Raw genomic sequence first — 23,885 nt, forward strand, 5'->3', positions numbered from 1 at the left:
ATATTTATTCAAGTCAGGACCATTGTCAAATTACCAGTATTTTACATTTTACAAGTATTCACCAAAAGTATTATATTATAATATTATAATGTTATTGTAGCAGAATATAATATTCTGCTATAATAATGATGTACTATGTTTCATACTTTTGCATCTAGAGAAAGGAGTACCTGTGCTCAGGTTGAAGGAATTGCTGTGACCGAATGCTGAGAAGGAGTTGTGAGGACTAACGTTAGGAGAGGCTGGTTTGACCAGAGGAGTCCACAACCTGGGTTGAGAGAGAAGGGTTGATCAAGACCCCTGTTGGCAAACTGCAAGTCTGTGGGAAGTTAGTTGGAATGAGTATGATTTCCTACACTATGTGGTGCACATTTCTATGAGACGACTTATAGTTATATTTTTATTTTATATTACATATCTACTTTATATATGTTATCTATATACACATCTTATTGATATTTGTAGATGCGCATTCTACTTATTTACCTAGCTGGATATTTTTAAACATGTTCTTCATCACCTCATTGTGTACAATACAGTGACCTTAATGTGAGGTTGTTGGGATACCTCTCAGACCCGAAACTGTCCACTGAGGTGGTGTGTGTCAGGATTCTGTGGGCTGGATTCTCTGGTCGCCACTTCCCAGGAGCACCTGAGGAGATGTTAAGACATGAGTGAACCCAACAAGTGGAATAATATATCACATGTAACTTCGGCTGCTGGGGGTATCTTAGTCTAAACAATGACAAAAGACTTACGTTTGTTGACGTTGTGAAACAGCGTGGGAACAAGGCAGTTGTTGCCTACACCACAATTCACGTGATGGTGCGTGGTGGCCCAGTGTTTTTTATAATTCGTGGTCAAAACAATCGTACTATAAATAACTGAGTGTGCTGAACGTTGTGGTAACATTAGAACGTTACCGTACCATTAGCTTGGTGGCTGATATGGGCCACATAAGTATATTATATTACATAGATATTTAAATATAATATAAACAAATAGGTCTCTACCTGATAACTGTCTCCTGTTTTTGGAGGTAAAGAGTCTGCATTTATTCAACTACCACGAAGAAATGTAAGAAATCTCTCTGATTTGAACATTTTTGAAAAGACTCAAAAAAGATATAGAACATAGGTCTAGTCGTTTTTAGATATTTGAATGTCGAAATGCTACACATCATACCTTTGACACATACTAATATAGTACTCCTTGAATTAATAAGCAGTTAAGACTGATAGGTTAAGAATAAAGAAGAGGAATAAAGTAATTTGAACACTTAATCCAAAGCAATTTAAACTCAGCAATCAGATACACGTCATTAAGGAGCAGAGAGCGGTCAGGGCATCTCGTTAAAAAGATGACTTAAACGGCTTGGAGTCGTTCTTGCCACTACACTATCCTGCCCTAAAAAAAAAAACAACACAACCATCTGCAGGGAGAGTTTGACTTCATCCCAAGTCAACAGGTGAGCGTGTTAACCAGCACCCTGGGGTCCTCTGCTCACCTGGACTCCGGTCGTAGCCGGCGGGCAGTGCAGCAGAGCTGTGGTCCTGTTCCTGGATCCGACCGGTCCCAGGTGCCCTCCTGGTTTCATCACTGGGATAAAGCTCAAGGTCTCAGATGCTCTGCGGCTCCACTTACGCGTTACACAAATTGGATTAGCAAGCCCAAGCTCACACCCTTAAGGGAGAGGCCAACATTATACACTGTTCATTAAGATATCTCCAAATAGCCGCAGAGCAACAATATTATTTTCCTGAGAAATATTATAGCTGTCGAGCAAACAGATAAAGGCTAAATGTTACTTCTTTGTTGAATGACTGCATTCCTCCAACAGCTATTTGATGCAAAATTAATAATCAACCTAAAGCATGGACTTCAGTGACCTCTGGTGCGGTACAAATCAATTGCTGTCAAAAGCAGATGATAATAGTTGGTCTGAGCCAAAGGACCATCAGGCCTACCAACCTTGTGGTGTCCAGAAGGTTTCTGTAACCGTCAACGGGCAGAGGGGCGGGAAGTCCAGGCGGAGGGGAGCAAAGCCCCATCATGGCCCTCCTTAGGAAGTGTTCTGTGTTCCTGGTCTGCAAAGAGATCTGCAGAAGAGTGGCTACCTCTGTTGTGGTGCAGAACACAGAGGAAGACCCTGATGAATCCTGTCTATTCAATGATGTGTACGACGATTTCGAACATTGTAAATAAATAACAATGATTGTGATCATATATAGACCGGTGAGTATAGATTGGTAAGGGGTGATTAGGACATGGGGTTGAGGATGACGGCATCATGGCAATGCCAGGATGGGTATGACAGAGAGGCGAGGTAATGACAGTGTGACAATGACAGGGTGATGATGACATCATGGTCATGACAGAATGGTGATGACCACATGGTCATGACAAGACTGTTATGACAGATTGACAATGACATACTGGTGATGAGAGCGTGGCCGTGACAGAGCGCTAATGATTTAGCAGTGATGACATCACAAGGATGACAGAGTGGGGATGACATGGTGGAAATGACAGGGTGGTGACAAAGATCGATTTAAGGCAGGAATAGACTCACGGCTGCCACTAGCAAACTGGGGAAGATCCCATTCAGGAGGGTCCAGGTTCTCCCCGTCCTCGTAGAAAACACAGTGGTCCAGCTCTGGGAGGTGGTTTCTACAGCAGTCCAGGTCCGGCACAGGGCTGCCTGGCTGCGGCGAGATTTGAGGGAGCTGGTGGTCCTCCTGTTGCTGGGAGACTGTGGAAAGAGTTGAAAATGACTTGCAGTACAACTTATGACAAATTATAGTAGAATCCTGGGGACATTTTACAAAGTGTGCTGTAAATACATAAAGCTGCACAGCAATGGCTCAGATAAGACTGAAGAAGGCCTACAGCTGTTTTGGGGCGAGGTTTTGTTCTTCGGGACACTGGAGGGAGTCTGAGGATGGCTGGCTGGGAAGGTCTGGTCTTTAGTCTCCACATGGGGCACATTGGACAGCTCTAGAGGACTGGAGCAGAGAATAGAGATTTCATATCAGTAAAATGCAATATCAGTTTTATATTTACATAGAGAAAGGAACTTAATCGACATTCTTGTCTTGAAACGACATGAAGACACCTAGCTGTGGTTGGTTGGCTGTCTCTCCTGGGGTATCCTGTTCCTGATTGGCTGTCTGTACTTGGGGTTCCCGTTCCTGATTGGCTGTCTGTCCTTGTGGTTTCTGTATCTGATTGGCTGTCTCTCCTGACGGATCCAGTATCTGATTGGGTTTCTCTACTGGTGGTGGATCCTGTTCCTAATTGGATGTCACTCCTGCTGATTTCTGTTCCTGATTGGCTGTCTCTTGTGTTGGTTTGTGTTCCCGATTGGCTGTCTGGTTTGGGAGTTCCCGGTTTCTGAGTTTTGGATGCGACATGGAGATCCGATTTCTTTCTTCCGATTTCTTCCGTTTCTTCTTCTCCGGTTTCAAAGCTCACAGTCCTTCCTTTCTTCCTCGCCGGTTCCTGGATCAAAGTAAACATGCAAATAAATGAACTTACAGATCTCACTAGCGCACTACTCATGGATATAAGAAACAAATGAGCTGGTCACCAAGCTGGAGCCTGCGTATTAGTCGGTCTAGTCATGAGTTTGCAAAATTGGTGACCATCAGACATCGATACCAGAGTTCACTACTTGGACATGTTTCCCTAATGGTATAATGGTACCTCTCTGATGAAGGCCTCCAGGTCGGTGGTGGAGGTGTCGGTGGTGGTGGAGGAGGCATCATCGTCCTGTAGGTCTTTTAGTCCTTCTCCATGAGTCCTGATCTTCTTTTCCCTGTCCGCCGCATCGTCTTCCTGCTCCCGCTCCTCCCCCTCCTGCTCCTCCCCCTCCTGCTCCTCCCCCTCCCCCTGCTCCCCCTCCACCTCCTCCTGCTCTTTCTTCTCCTCCTTCCGCTTCTTCCTCTTTTTCTTCTTCTTCTTCTTCTGTTCTTTGGTCTTCACTTGCACTTTCACAATGAGCTCCGGTTCTGCAGAAACATGACACAACCTTTGGAAACCAGTACGGTATGATCATATCAGACTACAAAACACAAACCCATTGAAATAAATCTCCAGCCTGATAGTATCATACCTGATTAAAATACACAGCCTAGCAACAAGATACCCCAGATACATGGAAGGAGAAGCAACAAACCCTCATTTCAATGTTCGACAACCATCAGTGCAAATATAAAACCACATGTAAGATATCTGTAAGGTATATAAGAGAGGTATCTTGTAGTCCGACCTGCTGGGTATAAGTAGTAAACCCAGGTACCTGGCTGTTGTTCTGGGGGAGAGCTGAACTCCTCGTCCGGTTCCAAGACCCCCGGCAGACTTGCGTCCTCCTCCTCCTCCTCATCCTCCTCCTCCTCCTCCTCCTCCGCCTCTTCCTCTTCCTCGTCCTCCGCTGGCCACAGTTCTCTTTTCTCTGGAATCAGTGCTCCAGGCTGACCCTCAACCTCACCCATCCCCACTATTGGTGGCTGCCTGCCGCTCTGAGCCTTCCGATTGGCCGGCTGAGATGAGCCTGAGGCGCTCCCATTGGCCGGCTGGGAGAAAGTCGCCCAATGTGCGATGGCACATAAACCGCCAGCCCTGGACTTCCTGTCTGGACCGCCCACATCGGGTAAGGTGCGTCCGTTGCCGTGGCGACCGCCCACATGAGAGGCCCCGCCCCCAGGGCCGTAGAACCCTCTGGAGGTCAGCGGGGGGCCATGGGGGCCGTTGGAACTGGAGGGAGGAGGAGGTTGAGTCGTAGTTGGGAACACGTATCATGTATTTATTATTATTCATTGGTTATTAATAAATGTAAAGGTCAAAACAGAGGTCACTAGCTGGTAGTGTGCAGAACGAACGACAGACCAAACAGCTGTTATCAAGTTATTAGGGCAAAGATCAACTCAATCTGGGACTTGAGACAACTCGTTTCTTTGACAAAGTAAGTGAATCTTTGTGAAGTTAACGTTCTTCCCTCCCACGTTATTATGGGCCATGCCGGACCAGCAGGCCCATTAAACTAGTATGGAAACGCCCCTGGTCGGGACAGACTCACTGCGCTAGGCTGTTAGTTTCTCTGCCAGCCTCCATGGAGAGATGAGTTGTGAACGTCTCCCAAAGGCTGCGGGCCTCCAGGTAGGCCATGAATCCCACCAGCAGCAACATGAAACTGGAGGGAGAATTGGGGCAAGGACCGTTCAAATAAATTCATCACAAGAAGGCTTGGGGAGATCATCTCATGTGAGTGTGGCATGTGAGTGCATAGACTAGGGCCCGACCGATATTGATTTTTGAGTGCCGATGCCGATGCCGATTATTTTCAGAGAAAAATTACGATTACGATGTAATCGGCCGAAAAAAAAAAAAAAAAAAGGCTATAAAACATAGTTTTTGATACCTTAAATATACTTTAAACACTTTTGACAAATATGTGAATTGAATGCAGAACCTTTGAGTGTTTTAGAATACATTTACAGTCAAAAATTAGTGTAATGTAAAATAATAAATAAATAACTAACTCCCAATGTGCTGCGCTCGTGAGCAGTGACTAACACGTGCGTGCTGAGCAGTATGGTCTCACCGTTAGAGTCTACAGTATAACAAATTAACATGGCCTGGGACCTAAAGAAAAACAGGCACAACATGCTCAAACAACGCGTCTTGTGTACATTGGTGAGGTAAGCGCGCAGCTGCCTGAGCGAGCATGCTTTCATGTTGTACGGTAAAATTCAATCTACTCTTTTTTACTCCAGCTAAAGTTGTTAGTTAGCAAGGCGAGTAGGAGCGCAATCTGCAGGATACTAAGCGCAATAACATTTCTAAAAGAAAAAAAAATCGGTTGTAATCGGCGTCTTTTTGGCAGATGTCGATTATTTTCAAAAAGGCTATAATCGGCCGATTAAATCGGCAGGCCGATGAATCGGTCGGGCCCTAGCATAGACTGCTGGGGAAATACAGTCTATCTAGCCTCAGTAGCCACCTAAACTCACCTCGATAATTATCAACTCACATTCGCTCATATTCAACCATTTATATACAGAGTAACCCAATCACGTAAACATTAACTGACTCACACACACACACATTCGCCCACTCTAACACACACACACACACACTCACCTTCTCACACACTCATACAGACATCCACATACACTGACTTACAGATACATTCGCCCACTCAAACACCCATACCTATACACATTCACCCATTCACATACACACAGGTGTTCACTGAGTGAACCAGCTGGTCAAGCACAGCAAGGGAGTGGTGCTCTAGTCAAGGAGACCGAGGCAGTGTTGGCACCAAGGGGCTCCCACCTCATGACGAGGGAGATCCAGAAGCAGAAGTCCCACTCCCAGGCTGGTCGCGGAAGCGTCTTGGCACAGGCCCCCAGCATGTGGTGGGGCAGCGAGGCATTCAGGACAAACACGAATTCTGAACCTCCACGCGTTACCAGCCTCAGCTCCCGGATCACTCGAGACGCAGAGAAATCTGGAGTGAACCTGGATGAAGGCATTCAACGAAGCACTGAGCAAAAACAAAACTAAAAGCAAAATTAAACAGGAACTGCCCTAAATAAACATCCCACTCACAGTATGACGAGCTCTCTGGAGGAGTTGGGTTGGATGATGAAATCCTGACAGTCCAGCACGGTGAAGCCGTGTCCTCCACACGCGTGTCGGTTGATCTGCGCTGACGTGACGTGAACCGGCAGCACACCGGCGTTCTCCACCTTGAAGGATCGTCGCAGAGAATGGGTGGGCTCCTTCGGGTTGGTCTCTGGAATGAAACACAGCCGGAACTTAGGCCTACGAGCAGCTGAATAACTGACTGGTTAGGATGGACAGTGATCCACAACAAGGGTTTTTTTTTCTGACAACAAGGTTTTATATTTTGAACAACTAATGTAACTATCAAACTAAAAATATTATCTAGGCCTATAAAATAGGATTTAGTATTTTTGTCCAATATTCAAAAACAGAGAGAGTTCTGATCTAGCATCAGCTAATGCTCAAACATGTAAACAAGTGAACTTCCGATCTGGGATAAATGAACAAGTGAACTCACGGTTGGTGCAGTGTCTGAGGAGGGCTTCCGTCACCTTGAACCTGAGGTAACCATCTTGTCCTTGGGTCTTCTTACCCACCCTAAGGTGTTCTCGAACTCCATGTCCCTCCAGCAGCAACACGTCCATCACAGTCAGGTTGTTCCTGAACAGATACACAACATATAAACTCCACGGCCACTTTGTGAGGTACACCCAACTAGTTCCAGGTTCAACCCAACTTCGTCAGAATCAGATAAAGGTTTATCGCCAGGCAACTCTAAATATGCAAGGAACTTATTCCTTGATGTGTCGGTGCAGTGAAGAAGGAAATATAGAGATTACAAAACACAAAATAGAACACAAAAATACAAATAGCAACTGCACAAGGATATTAACTGGACAATACGGTCATACAGTTCCTGAATGCATTCAGAGATGCCATTGTGCATCCCACTGTTCTGGTTTTACAACATCCCGTTTTACAGGAATGTAGCGCGCAAGGTATTCCATGCGGGGATCGAACCCCGTTTCTTTGGTGTGTGTGGGGGAGGTCTCCGGGGAAGAGGGCGTACCGGACTATGAGCAGAGAGGAGACGCTGTGGTTGCTGCTGGGGGTGAACCTCACGCTGAAGGACTTGCTTTCTCCCGGCTGGAGGAGCATGTTGTGGACCAAGGACGGGGAGGGTCCCTGGAACCCCGGACCACTGCTCTCTGGTGCTGACTTTATTCACACACACACACACACACACACACACACACACACACACACACACACACACACACACACACACACACACACACACACACACACACACACACACACACACACACACACACACGCGCGCACGTTACCGTCAAACTGCTTCTTCGTTTTCAATCCCATTCAAATAAATGGCCATTTTCTTATTGTTTATATCATCAGACTCACTGGATGTTGGTGCACGTGGAATTCCAGAGTTTTGGTGTCAATGTTGATGTTGGATAAATTGGCCCACGGCACCCTGGAAGTAGGAGACAGTGGGGTAAATATTGAGTTACTTAAAGTAAATGAAATCAGACAACAGATTTTGTGTTTTGAGAATTCAGACCTGTCGGCCAGCTTTCCAGAAAACACGGATGGACTGGGGAACAGAGCCAGGGGGAGAAGCTGAACGAAGACCGGAACATCAGCAGGGTTCGCAAGAACCACCTCCTCATCCTGGACAGAACAAGAGAACCCAGCTTACAGAACCATATTCATACAGGAGAACCCAGCACACATAACTATAGTTATAAGGAGAACCCAGCTCACAGAACCATGGTTATAAGGAGAACCCAGCTCACAGAACTATAATTAAACAGGAGAACCCAGCTCACAGAAGTATCAGAATCAGAATTTACTTTATTTCCAAGCAAGTATGACACATACTAGGAATATGTCTGTTTAATAACAATAAACATAGTAAGAATCAAGCAAAAAATATTAATATTTACCATAAAAACATATTATAAATAACTAATTTTAAATTATAAAGAATACGCAAAATGTATCTATCTTGAAATGAAAAAGCTGTACAGTTTTTGCAGAAATGTGCACTATTTGGACCATGGAATGTGAAGATTGTAATAGCATGAGGTGAGGTGTGATAATATGTGGAATGTGCAAGTTAGTTAGACGGTCCAACACTAGGTGGCAGTATTTACGTTGAGACAAGAAAATACTAACATTACCTTCCTGTTTAATGCAACCAATAAAGACCTCATAAGGTCGGTCTCGTGTTTGGTTTTGTGACACATCCTTCCTGACTGAAGAATTAGATGGCAGGATTACCAGCCAGGGGTTTTGATCTCACCGAGGAGCTGTTGGCGTTGGTCAGAGGAAACACGATTCGGTGGGTGGAGTTCAGCAGCGACGGCCAGGTCAGCCTGGCCACTACCTCTGACCTAAAGTTCTCCTGCAGCTCGGAGTTCACCTCAAACACTGCCTTGATCCTGCGACACGAGAAAAGGGACAGATCACCTTGTTGGACGGGTCATGAGCGGGGAAACCCGGTCGGTGAGCTGTAGAATCGAACGATAACTAATGAAGCAATACAGAAAACACCCAAGTACACACGCCTCTACTGCTACTCTTTATCATATATCTATTTTTATTTTATTTATTGAATATGTATCTCTTTCAATTATACTGCTGTACTCTGTATGTGCATGCAGACATATTGTATATATCTTTATCTTGCTTTTATAAAATGTTTTTATCTCTTTTTGACATATATACCACCAGGTGTGAGTGATTTGCCGCTAAAAGCCATTTTGAAAATCTTGCAGCGCTGGTCTGAGTGGGTCTTACTCGTGTCCCGAGCGATCCACAAGGTCGTTCCATCGTCCCAGGAGCTTCTGGAGGAGGTCAACGTCCTCATCCCAGATGTCCTCCTGCAACACCAGACCACCAGGCATGGACTCCCCTGGAGGAGGGAGGGGGAGGGAGGTCAAGAAAGGAGGGGGAGAGGAAATGGGAGGGAGGGGGAGAGAGGTTCAGAAAGGAGAGAGAGAGAGAGAGGAGAGGAGAGGGGAGGGAGGAGTGGAGGGGGTAGAGAGGTCAAGAAGGGAGGTTGAGAAGGGAGGGAGGAGTCGAGAGAGGTGTGAGGAGAGGTCAGGAATGGAGAGGGGAGGGGAGGGAGGGGGAGAGAGGTCAAGAAAGGAGAGGGGAGGGAGGGAGGGAGGGAGGGAGGAGTGGAGGGGGTAGAGAGGTCAAGAAAGGAAAGAGAGAAGAGAGGGGAGAGAAAGGAGGAGTGGGGGGGAGAGAAGAGACGGAGAGGGGGAGAATGAAAAGAGGGAGGGAGAACGGAGGAGACAGACATTAATCTTAATCTATTGCAGGGCTACAATCTGATGGCTACTCGCCACCACAGTAACCTGTGACCAGCCTACCTGTGACCAGCTAAAGAAAGAAAGAAAATGGAAATGAATTGATCATTGGAGAATGTGTGTTGGCTTACTGTAATGTACTGCATGTCGGAGGCAAACAACCTTAGCCATTTTAACAACACTCACCTTTAAGAACAAAGGGCAGGCCAACGTAGCAGTCATCCCCACACTGCAGACCGGCGTCAAAATATATATTGGCCACCTGTCAGAGAGTTGGGGGGGAGGGGAGAGGTATGGTTATACTGGTTATACTGCAGGAAACCACACACGTACGCACGCACACACACACATTCCCCCCCTCCCACACACACACACTCACTTTGCTAGTCAGGTTCTAACCATCTTTGTTTAGGAATCAACCAACAGAAACTGCTTCATTCCATCAGGCGGGTATAATACGTTTGGCCTTTGTGCATCAGTGCATGCCTCCGATGTGATCTGGATCCTGGAGCTGCTCCCCACATTGAGGCGTTGTGTGCTCTGTGCGTTCCTGGGGATTAGGGGACAGAGTCCCGCGGTGCGGCTGCAGGTCTGACCTTGGTGCGGCGGCGGGGCTCCAGGGTGCGTGCGTTGCGGAGCCTCCTGTGGGTGAAGCGCGGGTCCTGGGTCAGAGACACCACCTGCCGCAGCTCGGACGGCTGTCTGAAGGAGCTCTGGATGACCAGGCCCTGGTGCACCACCTTACCCTGCTCAGACAGACAGGCAGGCAGGCAGACCGACAGGCCGGAGGCAGGCAGACAGATACGCAGACAGACAGGCAGGCAGGCAGGCAGGCAGACAGACAGACAGACAGACAGACAGACAGACAGACAGGCAGACAGGAGGCAGGCAGGCAGACAGACAGACAGGAGGTAGGCAGACAGACAGGCAGGAGGCAGACAGACAGACAGACAGACAGACAGACAGACAGACAGACAGACAGACAGACAGACAGACAGGCAGGCACAGGCAGACAGACAGACAGACAGGCAGGCAGGCAGGCAGACAGACAGACACATACACACAAGACACACTCGAACAAACACATTTATTGAATGGAATGTGTTTCATTTTGGTCACTTAACTATATCCAACTATTTTCAACTTTAGGACTAAAGGATTGATATAATGTCATCATTTCCATCAATAGAAGATGAACATACAAAATCTTTGAATATCAAACTTTAAGTATAACATGCATCAGGACCATATATATATAATAAAACCATGTAAAAGTGAGTGATTTCCCTCCTATATCAGAGGCTACTCACAGGAAAGGAGGGGGGCAGGTTGAGGCTTTCGGGACTACTGGATAGCATTCCCACGACGATAAGGGCTTTCACAGGTATGGTCAATATCTGAAATGTCATAAATATTTGTATTATTATTATTATTATTATAATAACAGTTATAATCAATATCTGCATCCTTGAAATGAAAAAGGCGTATAGGACGTTGTCACTTTAGGGACCTCGTACCTCGTAGTCAGTGGTGATGTGGACGGCTCTTTCATACGTTCCCTTGAGGCTGTTATCTATCAGGCTGACTCTGAACGCTGCGTAGTAGCCTGACGCTAGTATCACCTACACATGGACACATGTAGCAGGTGACTGATTTGGCCTGAAGCTCATAACAACAGGTGATTTATAATAATAATAATAATAATACATTTAATTTAGAGGCGCCTTTCAAGACACCCAAGGTCACCTTACAGAGCATATAGTCATCATACATTTTTTAAAAAACAAGACATTGTGGAAAAATAAATAAATAAATAAATAAACATAAGCAATAAGAAATAAATAAAACAAAAACAAGACAAAACAAAAAAACAATCAAAACAGTGATCAGTTAGACGTTGTGTGCGAGTTTGAACAGGTGAGTTTTGAGTTGTGACTTGAAGGTTGTAATGGTGTCTGACTGTTTTATGTGTGGGGGGAGGGAGTTCCAGAGCCTGGGTGCTGAACAGCTGAATGACCGGGCACCCATTGTAGTGAGTCGTGATGTGGGGATACATAGTAGTCCAGCAGAGGTTGAGCGGAGGGAGCGGGAGGGAGTGTATTCTTGGAGGAGGTCGCAGAGATAACTGGGGGCTAGGTTGTGGAGAGCTTTGTAGGTGAGGAGTAGGGTTTATAGACAGAGTTCAGTCATAAACGAGGAATGTTCATGTTACTCAGATCTGAGATCGTGTAAACATGTAGGAGAACAATTTATGACCTTTATGATCACAAGATGTAACCTATCAGGCCTCAATATTTGGCTGAAGGAATTTCGTCACCTCTCAGTTGAACATGTATACGATATTCTTCAAAGACCATATATTTGCATATTATAGCTTATCATTTTAAATAACACCAATATACAATATACAGCCAAAATAAATAATAATAATTCACGGTAACCGCTACGAATGCTTCTCTCTCTCAGTAAAGAAAAAAATTACCACAATATCAAAACTATAAAAAATCTTCTAAAACAAAAGATTGAATTGTTATGAGCTGGAGCAATGAATTTCAGGTTTTCTATTTCTTGTTTGATGGTTTTGGTTCATCTGTTCCAAAATTTTGTTATTGGTTTTTCCAAAAGCTTTGATTTATTTTAACGTGAGCTGAACATCAAAGACACTGACTGATTCAAACTCAATATTTATTTTCTGTGAAGAATTATAAATGATTTTCACCTCCTTCATGTAATGTATTATTTCAGTCACTGTATTTGTTGCTTAGGATCTTGAGGATCCCATTTGTTTGTTTCTATTTTATTTTGTGCATTTTATCGCTCATTACTTAGTTTGTATTATTTTTAACATGTTCAATAAAGAAAGCCCTGTGACCTGAGTCTATCACCCAGGGGGCCTGGCTGAACGTTGAGCGCTCCTACCATTCTCTTCTGTGAGGCGGGGGCCTGCTGCAGCTCCCCAGCACACCCCCGCACCACCGACTGGTTCCCCCTGCCCGTCTTCAGCAGCTCCATGGAGAAGCTGTCCCCTGTCACCAGCCAGGACTTGATCTCAAGCTGGGAGAGTGAGAAGGTCAAAACACTTAGCAATCAACCGTTCAACGTCATCAACAAGAACCCTACGTTTGATTCAACGTGTGTGTGTGTGTGTGTGTGTGTGTGTGTGTGTGTGTGTGTGTGTGTGTGTGTGTGTGTGTGTGTGTGTGTGTTGGGGGTACACAAACACCTTACCTCTATGGGGTTACCGTTGATGACAACCAGAGTAATGCTGCTGGTTTTCGTTGAACTCTGAACCCCAAAGTCCAGGAAGCTATCCTGAAGACTGGGAGGAAGAACCAGGGTCTGAACACACATGCATACGCACAGACAAGCACAAGCACAAGCACAAGCACACACACACACACACACACACACACACACACACACACACACACACACACACACACACACACACACACACACAAAACCAATGTTATACAAAAGGAAGATGATGATTTCAGTAAAACACATAACATAAGCAAAACCTTTATAGGTCTTTTCTATAAATGTCTTGATTTTAATGTTCTGTTATTTACAAAAATATTAAGTAATATTTTTAATTACTATTTTTATAAAACAATAAGAAAATATAAATCAAGGATAAAATAGTTTTTGATCCGAGTCAGGAATTTAGTTGCCAGGGCAGAAAGTACAGGACAGTAATAAAGATAACAGTTTCAACGATCAATTACAATGGGAAAATAAAATAACAATCATAACGACAACAAATATAGAGACCCTGTGCATAAACGGAGCAGAGAGCAGTAGAAGAATACTGTAGCTGCAGTAGACCTACCTCCAACAGGCCTGTGTAGGCCAGGACGGGGAGGTGGAAGCGAGAGAGGTTGGTGTGCAGGAGGACATTGCTGTTGATGAGGACAGACGGACGGACAGGCTGGAAGACCAGCGAGAAGACGTACTGGGACCCCTGAGGTGGGAGGACCACCGAACTCAGATTCTGAACCTAGAGAGGGGCAGGTAGGGGTTGGTCAGTGGATACAGGGACGGGTTATTAAGGGGCAGGTAGGGGTTAGGCAATAAATCTAAAGACAGGTTATCAAGGAGTAGGTAGGGGTCAGACAAATGAATACAGAGACAGGTCATTAAGGAGCAGGTAGGGGTCAGACACTGAATACAGAGACAAGTCATGAAGGGGCAGGTAGGGGATAGACAATGAATAAAGAGACAGGTCATGGAGAAAGTAGAGGTAAGACAGTACAGAGATAAGTCACTGAGTAGCAGGGAGGGGTTAGACAGTACAGGGACACTTGGCTGGGTTAGAAAGGTGGTTAAGGATTAGGGAGGGGTTAGGCAATTCGTCAAGGATTAGGGAGGGGTTAGACAGGTGTTTAAGGATTAGGGAGGGGTTAGACAGGTGTTTAAGGATTAGGGAGGGGTTAGACAGGTGGTTAAGGAGCAAGTAGGGGTTAGAGTTTTCTAGGTCTCACAGTGAACATGGTTGTGGCGTCCAGCTTAAGGGAAGCGTTTAGGATCTGGACCGGGTAGCCGAAGGTGTTTGTGAGGTAGATGGGTCTGACCACTGGGTCCAGGGGACTGTTCCTGATGTGAAACAGAGTGGTGGCATCCTCAAAACTCAGGTAGCTGCAACAGAAGGCATGGCAAAAAAAAAGAATAGGGTTAGAAATCAGAAATCATGGAAGAAACTTGACACGCCAGGCTTGGATGAAATGCTAAGCCTGAACTTAACTGGATTGAAGTTGAGTTACTATTACTATTATTGGGTCATTTAGCAGGCATGTAATCAAGTAGCATGAAGGGTTGCTAAAGGTGACCTATGCATAAAGCTTTGTGGACTTCGGGCATTGAATCAAAAACATTTCAGCTTAACACAATAACCCATACACCATCCTACCCATGACAGTATTATCGGTTCGAGGATAAGTTTTGTTCTGTATAAAACTCAAAACACTGAAAGTAGTAAAGTAGCATACCCTTTTAGCACGTTGGCTTGGTAAGGGATCTCTAGTGTGGGATAACTCCTCTCTGTCACCTTCACCGTGATCTTACCAGACGACTGCTCTGGCCCTGCTGCTTTAGAGGCTGTGTAGGAGGAAACACAGCGTTATCCGGCCCTGCGGCCTCAGAGGCAGCTTCAATCCCACGCAGGACCCTTGCAGCTTGAAAGAAACAAACGTCCCTTTTTAACTTTTTTGATGTAACTTGGTTAATGTTAACATGACAAAAATCATCCCGAACAGAGCCAGCAATTTAAGTACTCACGATCAAAAGTTATACTCGCGACTTTGGTGTATCCTCGTTCCTTCAGAGTAACCCCCTTAAATTCCACTGAGATCGCTGCGTTTGATGGTGACGTTCGTACACTCTGTAAATTAATAAAAAAACATTAGGGAAAGAACTCCATTCAGAAATAAGACATATATTGTTGAAATTAAAGATAAAGAACCTGATTTAGAGCAAAGACAGATATTGTTTAAATAATATATATTGTTTAAATAGATACAGGGACAAGAGAACCTACTGTGATCCCAACATCTTCTGCTCCTGCGTTTAAAAGGAGATTCAACGTTCTGGGGCGATCTACGATATGAAACAAGAGAGGATAGAGCATTGAGAGAGGAGAGAGAGAGGAGAGAGAGAGAGAGAGAAAGAGAGAGAGAGAAACCGAGAGAGAGATGGAATGTGAGGGAGAGAAAGAGATGGATTAGGGGTCTGGAGAACACCTGGAAGTACTTATTAACATCATCCTCATCATCATCATCTTCGTCATCCCCACCACCATCAGTGAGCCCCATACCTTGTGCCCGCAGCGTTCCAAAGTCAAGCACCTCTTTGGAGGAGTAGATTGCAGGAGCTGGAACACAACATATGTAGCAGTGACCAGCACACATCCAAGTTTCATCAAGTTTCACCAAAGCTGACACATCAATGTTTCTACCGTCAATGTACATGGTCCAATATCGTCCAAAATTTCTTACAACGTCAAATACCGTCAAAAAGGCCAATATTTAGGCCCAACCAGGGCTGTATAGGCTAAACGCAAGTAAACGCAGTTTACCCACCTCTGAAATTTCAGAAACAGAGTTTATCCACACTAAACAGAGTTTAGCTACTTCCTAATACAGTAAATGCACTACCCTTGGTTGCGAATCACTGATCTAAGTATTCATAGTTTACCCACCTCTTATTTCACCACTACACCCTTGGGCCCAACCAGGTTTTTTTTGTGCTATTCAGTTTTTCAAACACTCACCGTTGACTTCCACCGTCACAGCGAAAATAGCCTTTATCTTTTGATTCTGATTATCAGTATAGACCAATATATTTAATCCTGGAGCCTCCCTACTGATTAGCATACACGATACCCGTTAAGAAACAAGTTGGACGTCTTTTCTTTGGCAACACTCAAGTCCCAAGGCCCGGCCGCTGGTTTTGTCGTATGTTACTGTTGTGTTTTTGCAATCAGCCCCATTAAACCTATGTTCAACCTTATCCGTTGCTGTTGTCATTCCTTTATTGTTTCACCCACCGATTGTTTCTTCATCTGCACCCATAACCCGGTTAATTTTAACATTCGTTACCTCCCCCGCTACCCCTAGACAGTGGGAGTTGTAACACCCAGTATCTAAATGTTGTGAATGTCCAGAGGCATCGAGGGGTCTGTACCGTCGGAGGAGGGCTCCAAAGGGGGGACGGAGGACTGGTCCGGGCTGGGGGTGGTGGGTCTCACCCCCAGGAAAGACATGTGGTCGTCTGCATGCCGAGACACAAAGCTCGCTCTCTTCTCAAACGGGGGAAGCTCCTGCAAAGAGAATCACAGAATTGTGTTCAAATGCTCCTTTTATACAGTACTTAAAGGCACCCAGTGCAACTTTATGTAAACATTCAATGAAAAATAAACATTCAATTTCTAGTCTTTTTTACACGTAGTAAGTTTCAATAACTCCATACCATTACATATCGACATTCAAGGAGCAAAGATGAGACGTCGTTGTGTGGTGAGAACTGAGAACAACAACAATCGCCGGTGGGGAGATGCCATTTTTCCATTGACTGGAAGCCTGCTTTATTTATTGTAGGTTACAAAAAATAAAGAAAATGGCGGCATTGTTGTTGTTATCGATTTTGTATCAGTTCTCACCACACAACGATGTCTCATCTTTGCTGCTTAAATGTCGGTATGTAATGGTATGGAGTTATTGAAACTTACTACGTGTAAAAAAGACTAGAAATTGAATGTTTATTTTTAAGCCTCGAAAGTTGCACTGGGTGCCTTTAAGTTTAATCTTTTACCTTTTTGTGGAGTTTGTTAAAGCATGAAACTTTAAATCATTGTCAATCTGAATTGAAAATATAGGAGTTAAAATTGTTTATTCATATTAATAATACTATGAATATGAATACATTTGATTGATCGATCACTTTGGTTGCTAATCAAAGACACATAACAAAGACATCAAATAAAAGGACAAAGTATGAAAATTAATAATACAAATGAATATTGTAAAGAACCATTCTATATTATAATGGAGTTACTTACAGGAAAATACCCCAAATGACTGAAAGCATACCCATAAGTCCTCAGTGTGTGGCTGTTGGCCTGTGGGCAGTTCTAGATGTAAGTCTGCTCCACTGCAGTACATCTCCACCACCTGGTGGAGAGCCACAGGAAACCTCATGAAGCACTTCACAAACATGAAACCCTCACTGTCACACTGGCCAATCAAGACCATGCCAAAAGATCACGTCATTTCATTTTATGTTTATAGTTATTATCTAGAGTTACTAATTATCTATTAATTTTAAAGTAACTACAATCTTACGGTATGTGGCCGTTTTTATTTTTGTTTTGTATTCATTGACCAAACAGGATTATATTCCTCATTCTCACATCATTTTTGTATTTTCTCAAAATAGTTTTTGTCCTTTGATGATACTGCATTTTATTGAATTTGAAAACAGAAATGAATCAGCGATGATGGCATTATAGGTACACCTGTAGACATACAGGTACATCCGTAAAGATACAGGCACACATAATTGCATGAAATATGATCCTATTTCTGAGGTTCATATCTAGTAATACGTGCTCCATGCGGTGGCTTGCCTGAAGAGGTTGACTGTGAGACGGTTGGAGGTTCATCAGAGGGGAGGAAGGCTCGTCTACGGGGGCCTGGGGCACGGTGAAGGGCCTCAGTCTGTAGAGGTTTGGAACACTCACCCCAAACACCTACAGAGACACAGACAGAGACAGAGACAGAGAGACAGAGAGACACAGACACAGACACACACACACACACACACACACACACACACACACACACACACACACACACACACACACACACACACACACACACACACACACAGACCCAGAGACACACAGACACAGAGACAGAGTCACGGAGAGACAGAGACACAGACAAAGACAACGAGAGACAGAGAGACACAGACAGAGACACAGCAACAGAGAGACAGAGACACAGACACAGAGAGACACAGACAAAGAGAGACACAGACACAGAGAGACACACACACACACAAACACACACACACACACACACACACACACACACACACACACACACACACACACACACACACACACACACACACACACACACACACACACACACACACACACACACACACACACACACACACAATACCAGTAAAGATGAGACAAAACATGAGGTAACTGGGAAGGTTTTCTTATCAAAATTAGAAGAATAGCAGAAACGAATGAACCAAATATACAGATTGACCACTGATTATTATAATAATTGTATAAATATAATATTGATTTTAAAATGGAACAGGTTAGTCTAGTGGAAAAGCTGTTTGACTCCCAATTGGAATGTTTTGGGTTGAAAACCCAATATCCACAGTCCACCTGCCGAGCAAGATGACCACTGACCCCTAACCCCTAACCCCTCCTGCTCCTTAAAGACTTGTTCTGTACTGTCTCACCCTCATCACTATAGGCCTGTTTCTGAGTTTCTTTCCCCTACTCCTTATTGACATGGATCTGAATTCATTATCAGTCTCTATGGACAGAAGCATTTGCTAATTGAATAAATATGAATCATAAAATACAATCATACAACAAAACGAATACAATAATCGTCCATTAGGCCACATAATGACTTTGAAAAGAAAGCATGTTTCCTGCCTACCTGGTATGCAAACAGACCATGATGTGATGTGTTGATGAATAAAGTGTTCTCTATGTTTCCCACCACGCGGGCCAGGAACACCACATCAAACGAGGTCATTCCTCCTGGTGGCAGTATCTGGTCGAAAGAGAGTTTGACAAACATAAATATAACAAAGGCGACCTTTGACTTTACCGTGTTAGAGGATTGATGAGGCGATGACGACGACCGACCGGTCTTACGATTTATAGTATGGTGATCAGACTATAAATTTTCACTACAAACAACATGGAAGAAAACTATTGAATGAGGGATAAAATAAGTTAGGCTCAGAATTACTATCCATCAAATAACCGAAAAAGGATTACAGGAAGATGATCAGATTGGCCACCGTGCCAACTTGCTGATGTGTAGTGATTCACTTCTGAACACCTGATACACATTTTATATCAGAAGAACAGAAACAGATTGCCCCCAAGCATCCTGGGTAGTGTAGTTCCGGACTATAGGCAGTGTGGTTGCAGATACTCACAGCGTGCTTGAAGAAGGATGCATGGAAGTGTGCTGTGGAGCCTGATATGGACATCAGACTGATCTCTTCTGAGCCGGGGTTGTGGAGGTGCACCTTCTCCATCTTGAGCATCCCCACAGGGCTGCAGATAGAGAGTGTGAGAATGAGATGAACGCATATAAAGATCATGGCCAATAGTGTACAGTGGAACCAACTGATAACTTCTCATTGTCAAAAAGGAACTGATGTTTGTCAGGGCGAGTAAAAATAAGAGGAACTGATGTGTGTCAGGGTGCGATTGTTGAACCTTTTTTATATTTAGCGGATATCTTCCGTTTTCAAGTCCTTGCTTCTTCACACTCACTACATCTGTCATTAACCAAACAATGATTCTTTAGCCTATGTTTTGATGTCTAGATATTCAAGACTTTATCCAAATGAATACACTCAAGTGGGAGAGAGACTGAGTCATGACTGACTCTGAGCCGACTCTAAGTAAGTTACAGACTTACTAGTTATCTCTCTGAGTTGACTAGTTGACCTGCTCAAAGTTAACTTACTCAAAGTTAAACAGTCAGCAACTCATTCAGAGTTAGTTAACAATTAAATGTGACTGGGTTAGCCCATGTTGGAAGCTAGGAGGAGCACTGACTTTTCAGTCCTAATACATGATGATGTCATGTGATCCCGTGCTCCTGTGATATTTAGCTCCCAGCAGCAGGTTGCCGCTGGCGCTGAACCAGGTGAGGCACGAGGTGAAAAGGGATCACCTGATCCACAGCCACATGGGTGTTGGCCCCTGAAGCTCTTGGAGCTACGGTTACGCCTCTCCCAGCTAAGTCGGTTTTTATTTGCATTTAGTGTTCTCTTAAAGTCTCAAGGTATGTTTCAGATCGTTGTCATTCATTCATTGTATTGCAGTAGGTTAAAATGGGGTCGTACAATGTGAGATTTTGTGAATCATTGGCATAATGCATGCATAAATATCACAGCGTTTTTCTAGCTCTCTGGCAACAGTCCAGTAATTTAAAACCCTTCCAGGCATAACAAGAATTAATAATAGAAATACTGTACTATGGTGTGTGCGTGTGCGTGTGCGTGTGCGTGTGCGTGTGCGTGTGTGTGTGTGTGTGTGTGTGTATGTGGTGCAAAACCTTGTCAATACCCTGCCCACGGGAACAGCAGCACAATGACACTATATGTGGAGCATTTTTGTGTGAGCCTGCAAATCCGTGACTCAAAAAAGGACAAATATCAGAATAGATCAAATGTTGTTATAAACAGAGTTACAAATTAACTTCTTTCTTCAATTGTCTATAACTCCCTGGGCACAATTTCACCAACTGAATAAGAGCCTCACTCTCTTTGCAAACAGCACTATTATTCGAGCTGTGGGCTACATCACTCAGACGACCTACTCACTGTTCACTGAAGTCCAGCATCGCCGGCTCAAAGCGTATGGCACGTCGGGTGAGCGTGTTCGAGGACACCAGAGGTGATAGACACAGCACACACAGCACAGACAGCAAGTGGGCAAACATTGTGTCCATGCTGCTGTGCGTTCAGGAAACACAGCTACAGCCGAAAAGACAGAAGATGTCCTAAAAACATGCTGATGTGATGTGATCCATTGGAATGTCTTCCATGTGTTACTCCTCTGTAAACAGCCCCCCTGGAATGGGAACTCTGGACATCCTCTTAAACAATTGACTGAGCTCCTTCTCTATTGGTAATGTTCAGCGGGTAAGTCAGTAGTCTTTTGTAGCACTGCCTTGTCCTGTCAGGAGAACTACTGCTGTGAAATCAAATGATGACAATGGATCACACCGTGATTATAGATGAGGAAAAAAACAGCGGTTAAAGAAACTCACCAAACTAGCTCAACAGGCAGAGCAGCTGAACAAGAGACGGCTCCACTTTACAGAGATTCATTTCATATTTGGGCTGAACCAATGAAAACATCAGCCCTACCACCATGCAACACAGGCGAGCTTTGGTTGAGTCCTTTGCAAACTTTATGGAAATTGGTGTTAGGCACGGAATAGTGCATGCACGGATGCTCCAATCCAACATTCTGCATTAATAACTCAAATGTTTGCAATAACTGAACTGCTATCAACTTCTAATAAAAATACATATAAGGTAACCTTTTTCTTAATCCCCAATAAGGAATTCAAGTTTTTAATAAAGCCTCATCTTATAAACCTATATTTGGCACTATGTGCTAAATACAGTGCATAGTGAAGGAGGCTATGTCAATGAGAAAGCTTGTTGGCCATAGCTGTTAGCTATATTTGCAAACTGCAGAAAATTGTCATATCTGCTAGTCATAGATGGTAGCATTTTAGTTATTACTGTTCTGCAATACGCTAACTTTAGGTTCTTGGAATATACTAGCTGTAGCTCTGGGTGCTAGCTGTTAGCTCTTAGCAATATTTACAATGGTATGCTGGCTGTAGCTGTATCTTCTAGCTGTGACAATGTAGTTGGGTTGCATTTCCATCCCTCAGGGGATAATCCCAGAAAGAGAGAGCAAAATGAAATCATGGGCTGGTTCCTCAACTTCACAGTGACACAGTTGATCTTGTCCAATGTTAAAAAGAGAGAATTGGGATTAAAGAGGCTGAGTTTAAAGTAAGTGCAGTATATGAAACAGGAGGAACAGCAGAAAGTGTACTGCTGCCCTGTAAGACCTTAAAGTGAATCTCTACATATTTAAGTGACAATGTACAATTGTTTCAACTAGCTTGTAGCCTAACATAACCTGGACATATCTGTAGTCAATAAAGAATACAACAATGATAAAATTGCCACTCCCAAAAACCCTCCCAATCACGCCACCCCGCCAGCTTGTTTGATTGCGCCATAGTAGCATAGTTAGTTTGAGTGGACAGAACTCTGTTATCGCTTTTAGTTTTTTTCCTACTAACTGGGAGGGGCTGATTCTTACACATGAGACTTTTGAAGTATGTAAATATGGCAGGATAGTTTATAGTTAGGGTATTTGACTCCAAGCTGAGAGTGTGTTAAAACCAAAGAACTACAGTTGGGTAGTAGGTACTACTACATTTAGGTATCCTTGAGTTTAAATGTCCCTAACAACTGCCTGCTTGACATTTTCTGAATCTCTAGCAACAATTCTGAAATTATTGTTGGTTACCTAAGCCCAGGGTTGTGGGCGTGGCTGTCTTTCAACGAGCAAGGGGCGGAGCCTTCAGGTGTTACCTGTTCAAATAACCCCCGGCAACAACAAGGCAAACATGCTGATGCAACGGCGCACTTGAACGCGTGTCGTGGAATTCAAATTAAAAGTGGCAGTCGCAAACACAACAACGTCTCCCCATAATAACTAATTTCGCAATTAATAACTAAACAATCACCAACAAATTATAATTTGACCTCATAAATGAATTGGCCCTCTTGTAGGCTATTTCTAAGAAAGGTGACAGTTTGCTTTAGTTAGGCCTAACCGAGTGTCTAAAAACTTGGATTATTATTTTGTCATCGTGTTTCAGTTATACATTAATGAACCTGCAAGTGCCTTGTAGACATTAAAGTTAACTTATCGTTAAAGCTTTTATTGATTTTAATCATCATAAAAGCTATCGCTAAATCTCTAAATTAACGATAATAATCCAAAATGAATGGGAGGGGGTGGTAAATGGCCAGATTTGGTAGAGGACTGCAAACAAATGTTGCTGTGCAACAGGTAACGGCACAACAAAAACGGTCTGTACTTTATGCCCCCTGGTTGCGTTGCGCGCACCTATCTGCTGTGACGTGGTCCAGAAACCTGTCTATAGATATTGTTGAACACACTGCTTTAGAAACGGTTGATTGGATGGAGGATTAGAGATATCGGCACTGGGCTAGGTTAAAGCGCTACCGAAACCTTCACAGAACATTCTGGTTGGTTTACCAGCAGAGCCTTTTAGAGTGAAACAACAACAAACAACAACACATTTTCAGCACAACTTGTACCTGTTCAATTTATAACCAGACTATGAGACTAAAAAATATAATTCTAATGTTTTAGGACCCTTAAAACAATTATCTTTCTCATTCAAGCTGTAGTGTATAATCTTTCTGTCTCTATTTACGATTAATCAGACATTTTGCAGACATTTTGTAAAGCATCACAATGACTTCACATAGGCCTATGTCATTCATAGGCAGGTAGCCTAAAGACAGCATAGTAGGCCTAGTTGTTAGTAGTTAGTCAAAACCCTCTTTAGAGCCAAGTTCGCTGGACCTCCAGCAGAGGGCAGAATTGGGCATTTTATTGGG

General features: G+C 43.9%; 1 protein-coding gene across 1 annotated transcript in view; it reads right to left on the reverse strand.

The window, feature by feature from the left end:
- tmem131 (transmembrane protein 131) overlaps positions 1 to 21,707 on the reverse strand; it is a 23,648-nt gene extending 1,941 nt beyond the window's left edge. Inside the window, exons 1-36 of the mRNA XM_060066703.1 lie at positions 21,021 to 21,707; positions 19,620 to 19,740; positions 19,109 to 19,225; positions 18,040 to 18,162; positions 17,504 to 17,584; positions 16,599 to 16,734; positions 15,730 to 15,786; positions 15,454 to 15,512; positions 15,195 to 15,297; positions 14,906 to 15,014; positions 14,402 to 14,555; positions 13,750 to 13,917; positions 13,146 to 13,256; positions 12,837 to 12,971; positions 11,435 to 11,539; positions 11,228 to 11,314; positions 10,514 to 10,663; positions 10,104 to 10,179; positions 9,400 to 9,514; positions 8,903 to 9,041; positions 8,159 to 8,268; positions 7,999 to 8,071; positions 7,643 to 7,791; positions 7,091 to 7,233; positions 6,616 to 6,802; positions 6,340 to 6,525; positions 5,078 to 5,191; positions 4,301 to 4,755; positions 3,706 to 4,010; positions 3,116 to 3,501; positions 2,890 to 3,005; positions 2,573 to 2,752; positions 1,972 to 2,119; positions 1,508 to 1,599; positions 568 to 652; positions 171 to 268 (exon numbers count right to left, since the gene is read on the reverse strand). Coding sequence (XP_059922686.1) covers positions 171 to 268; positions 568 to 652; positions 1,508 to 1,599; positions 1,972 to 2,119; positions 2,573 to 2,752; positions 2,890 to 3,005; positions 3,116 to 3,501; positions 3,706 to 4,010; positions 4,301 to 4,755; positions 5,078 to 5,191; positions 6,340 to 6,525; positions 6,616 to 6,802; positions 7,091 to 7,233; positions 7,643 to 7,791; positions 7,999 to 8,071; positions 8,159 to 8,268; positions 8,903 to 9,041; positions 9,400 to 9,514; positions 10,104 to 10,179; positions 10,514 to 10,663; positions 11,228 to 11,314; positions 11,435 to 11,539; positions 12,837 to 12,971; positions 13,146 to 13,256; positions 13,750 to 13,917; positions 14,402 to 14,555; positions 14,906 to 15,014; positions 15,195 to 15,297; positions 15,454 to 15,512; positions 15,730 to 15,786; positions 16,599 to 16,734; positions 17,504 to 17,584; positions 18,040 to 18,162; positions 19,109 to 19,225; positions 19,620 to 19,740; positions 21,021 to 21,148 — 5,101 coding nt within the window. The 5' untranslated portion in view covers positions 21,149 to 21,707. The remainder of the gene's footprint in view (positions 1 to 170; positions 269 to 567; positions 653 to 1,507; positions 1,600 to 1,971; positions 2,120 to 2,572; positions 2,753 to 2,889; positions 3,006 to 3,115; positions 3,502 to 3,705; positions 4,011 to 4,300; positions 4,756 to 5,077; positions 5,192 to 6,339; positions 6,526 to 6,615; positions 6,803 to 7,090; positions 7,234 to 7,642; positions 7,792 to 7,998; positions 8,072 to 8,158; positions 8,269 to 8,902; positions 9,042 to 9,399; positions 9,515 to 10,103; positions 10,180 to 10,513; positions 10,664 to 11,227; positions 11,315 to 11,434; positions 11,540 to 12,836; positions 12,972 to 13,145; positions 13,257 to 13,749; positions 13,918 to 14,401; positions 14,556 to 14,905; positions 15,015 to 15,194; positions 15,298 to 15,453; positions 15,513 to 15,729; positions 15,787 to 16,598; positions 16,735 to 17,503; positions 17,585 to 18,039; positions 18,163 to 19,108; positions 19,226 to 19,619; positions 19,741 to 21,020) is intronic.
- Between the last annotated feature and the right edge of the window lie 2,178 nt (positions 21,708 to 23,885).

Source organism: Gadus macrocephalus, chromosome 12 (genome assembly GCF_031168955.1).
Source record: "Gadus macrocephalus chromosome 12, ASM3116895v1".
Lineage (NCBI taxonomy): Eukaryota > Metazoa > Chordata > Actinopteri > Gadiformes > Gadidae > Gadus > Gadus macrocephalus.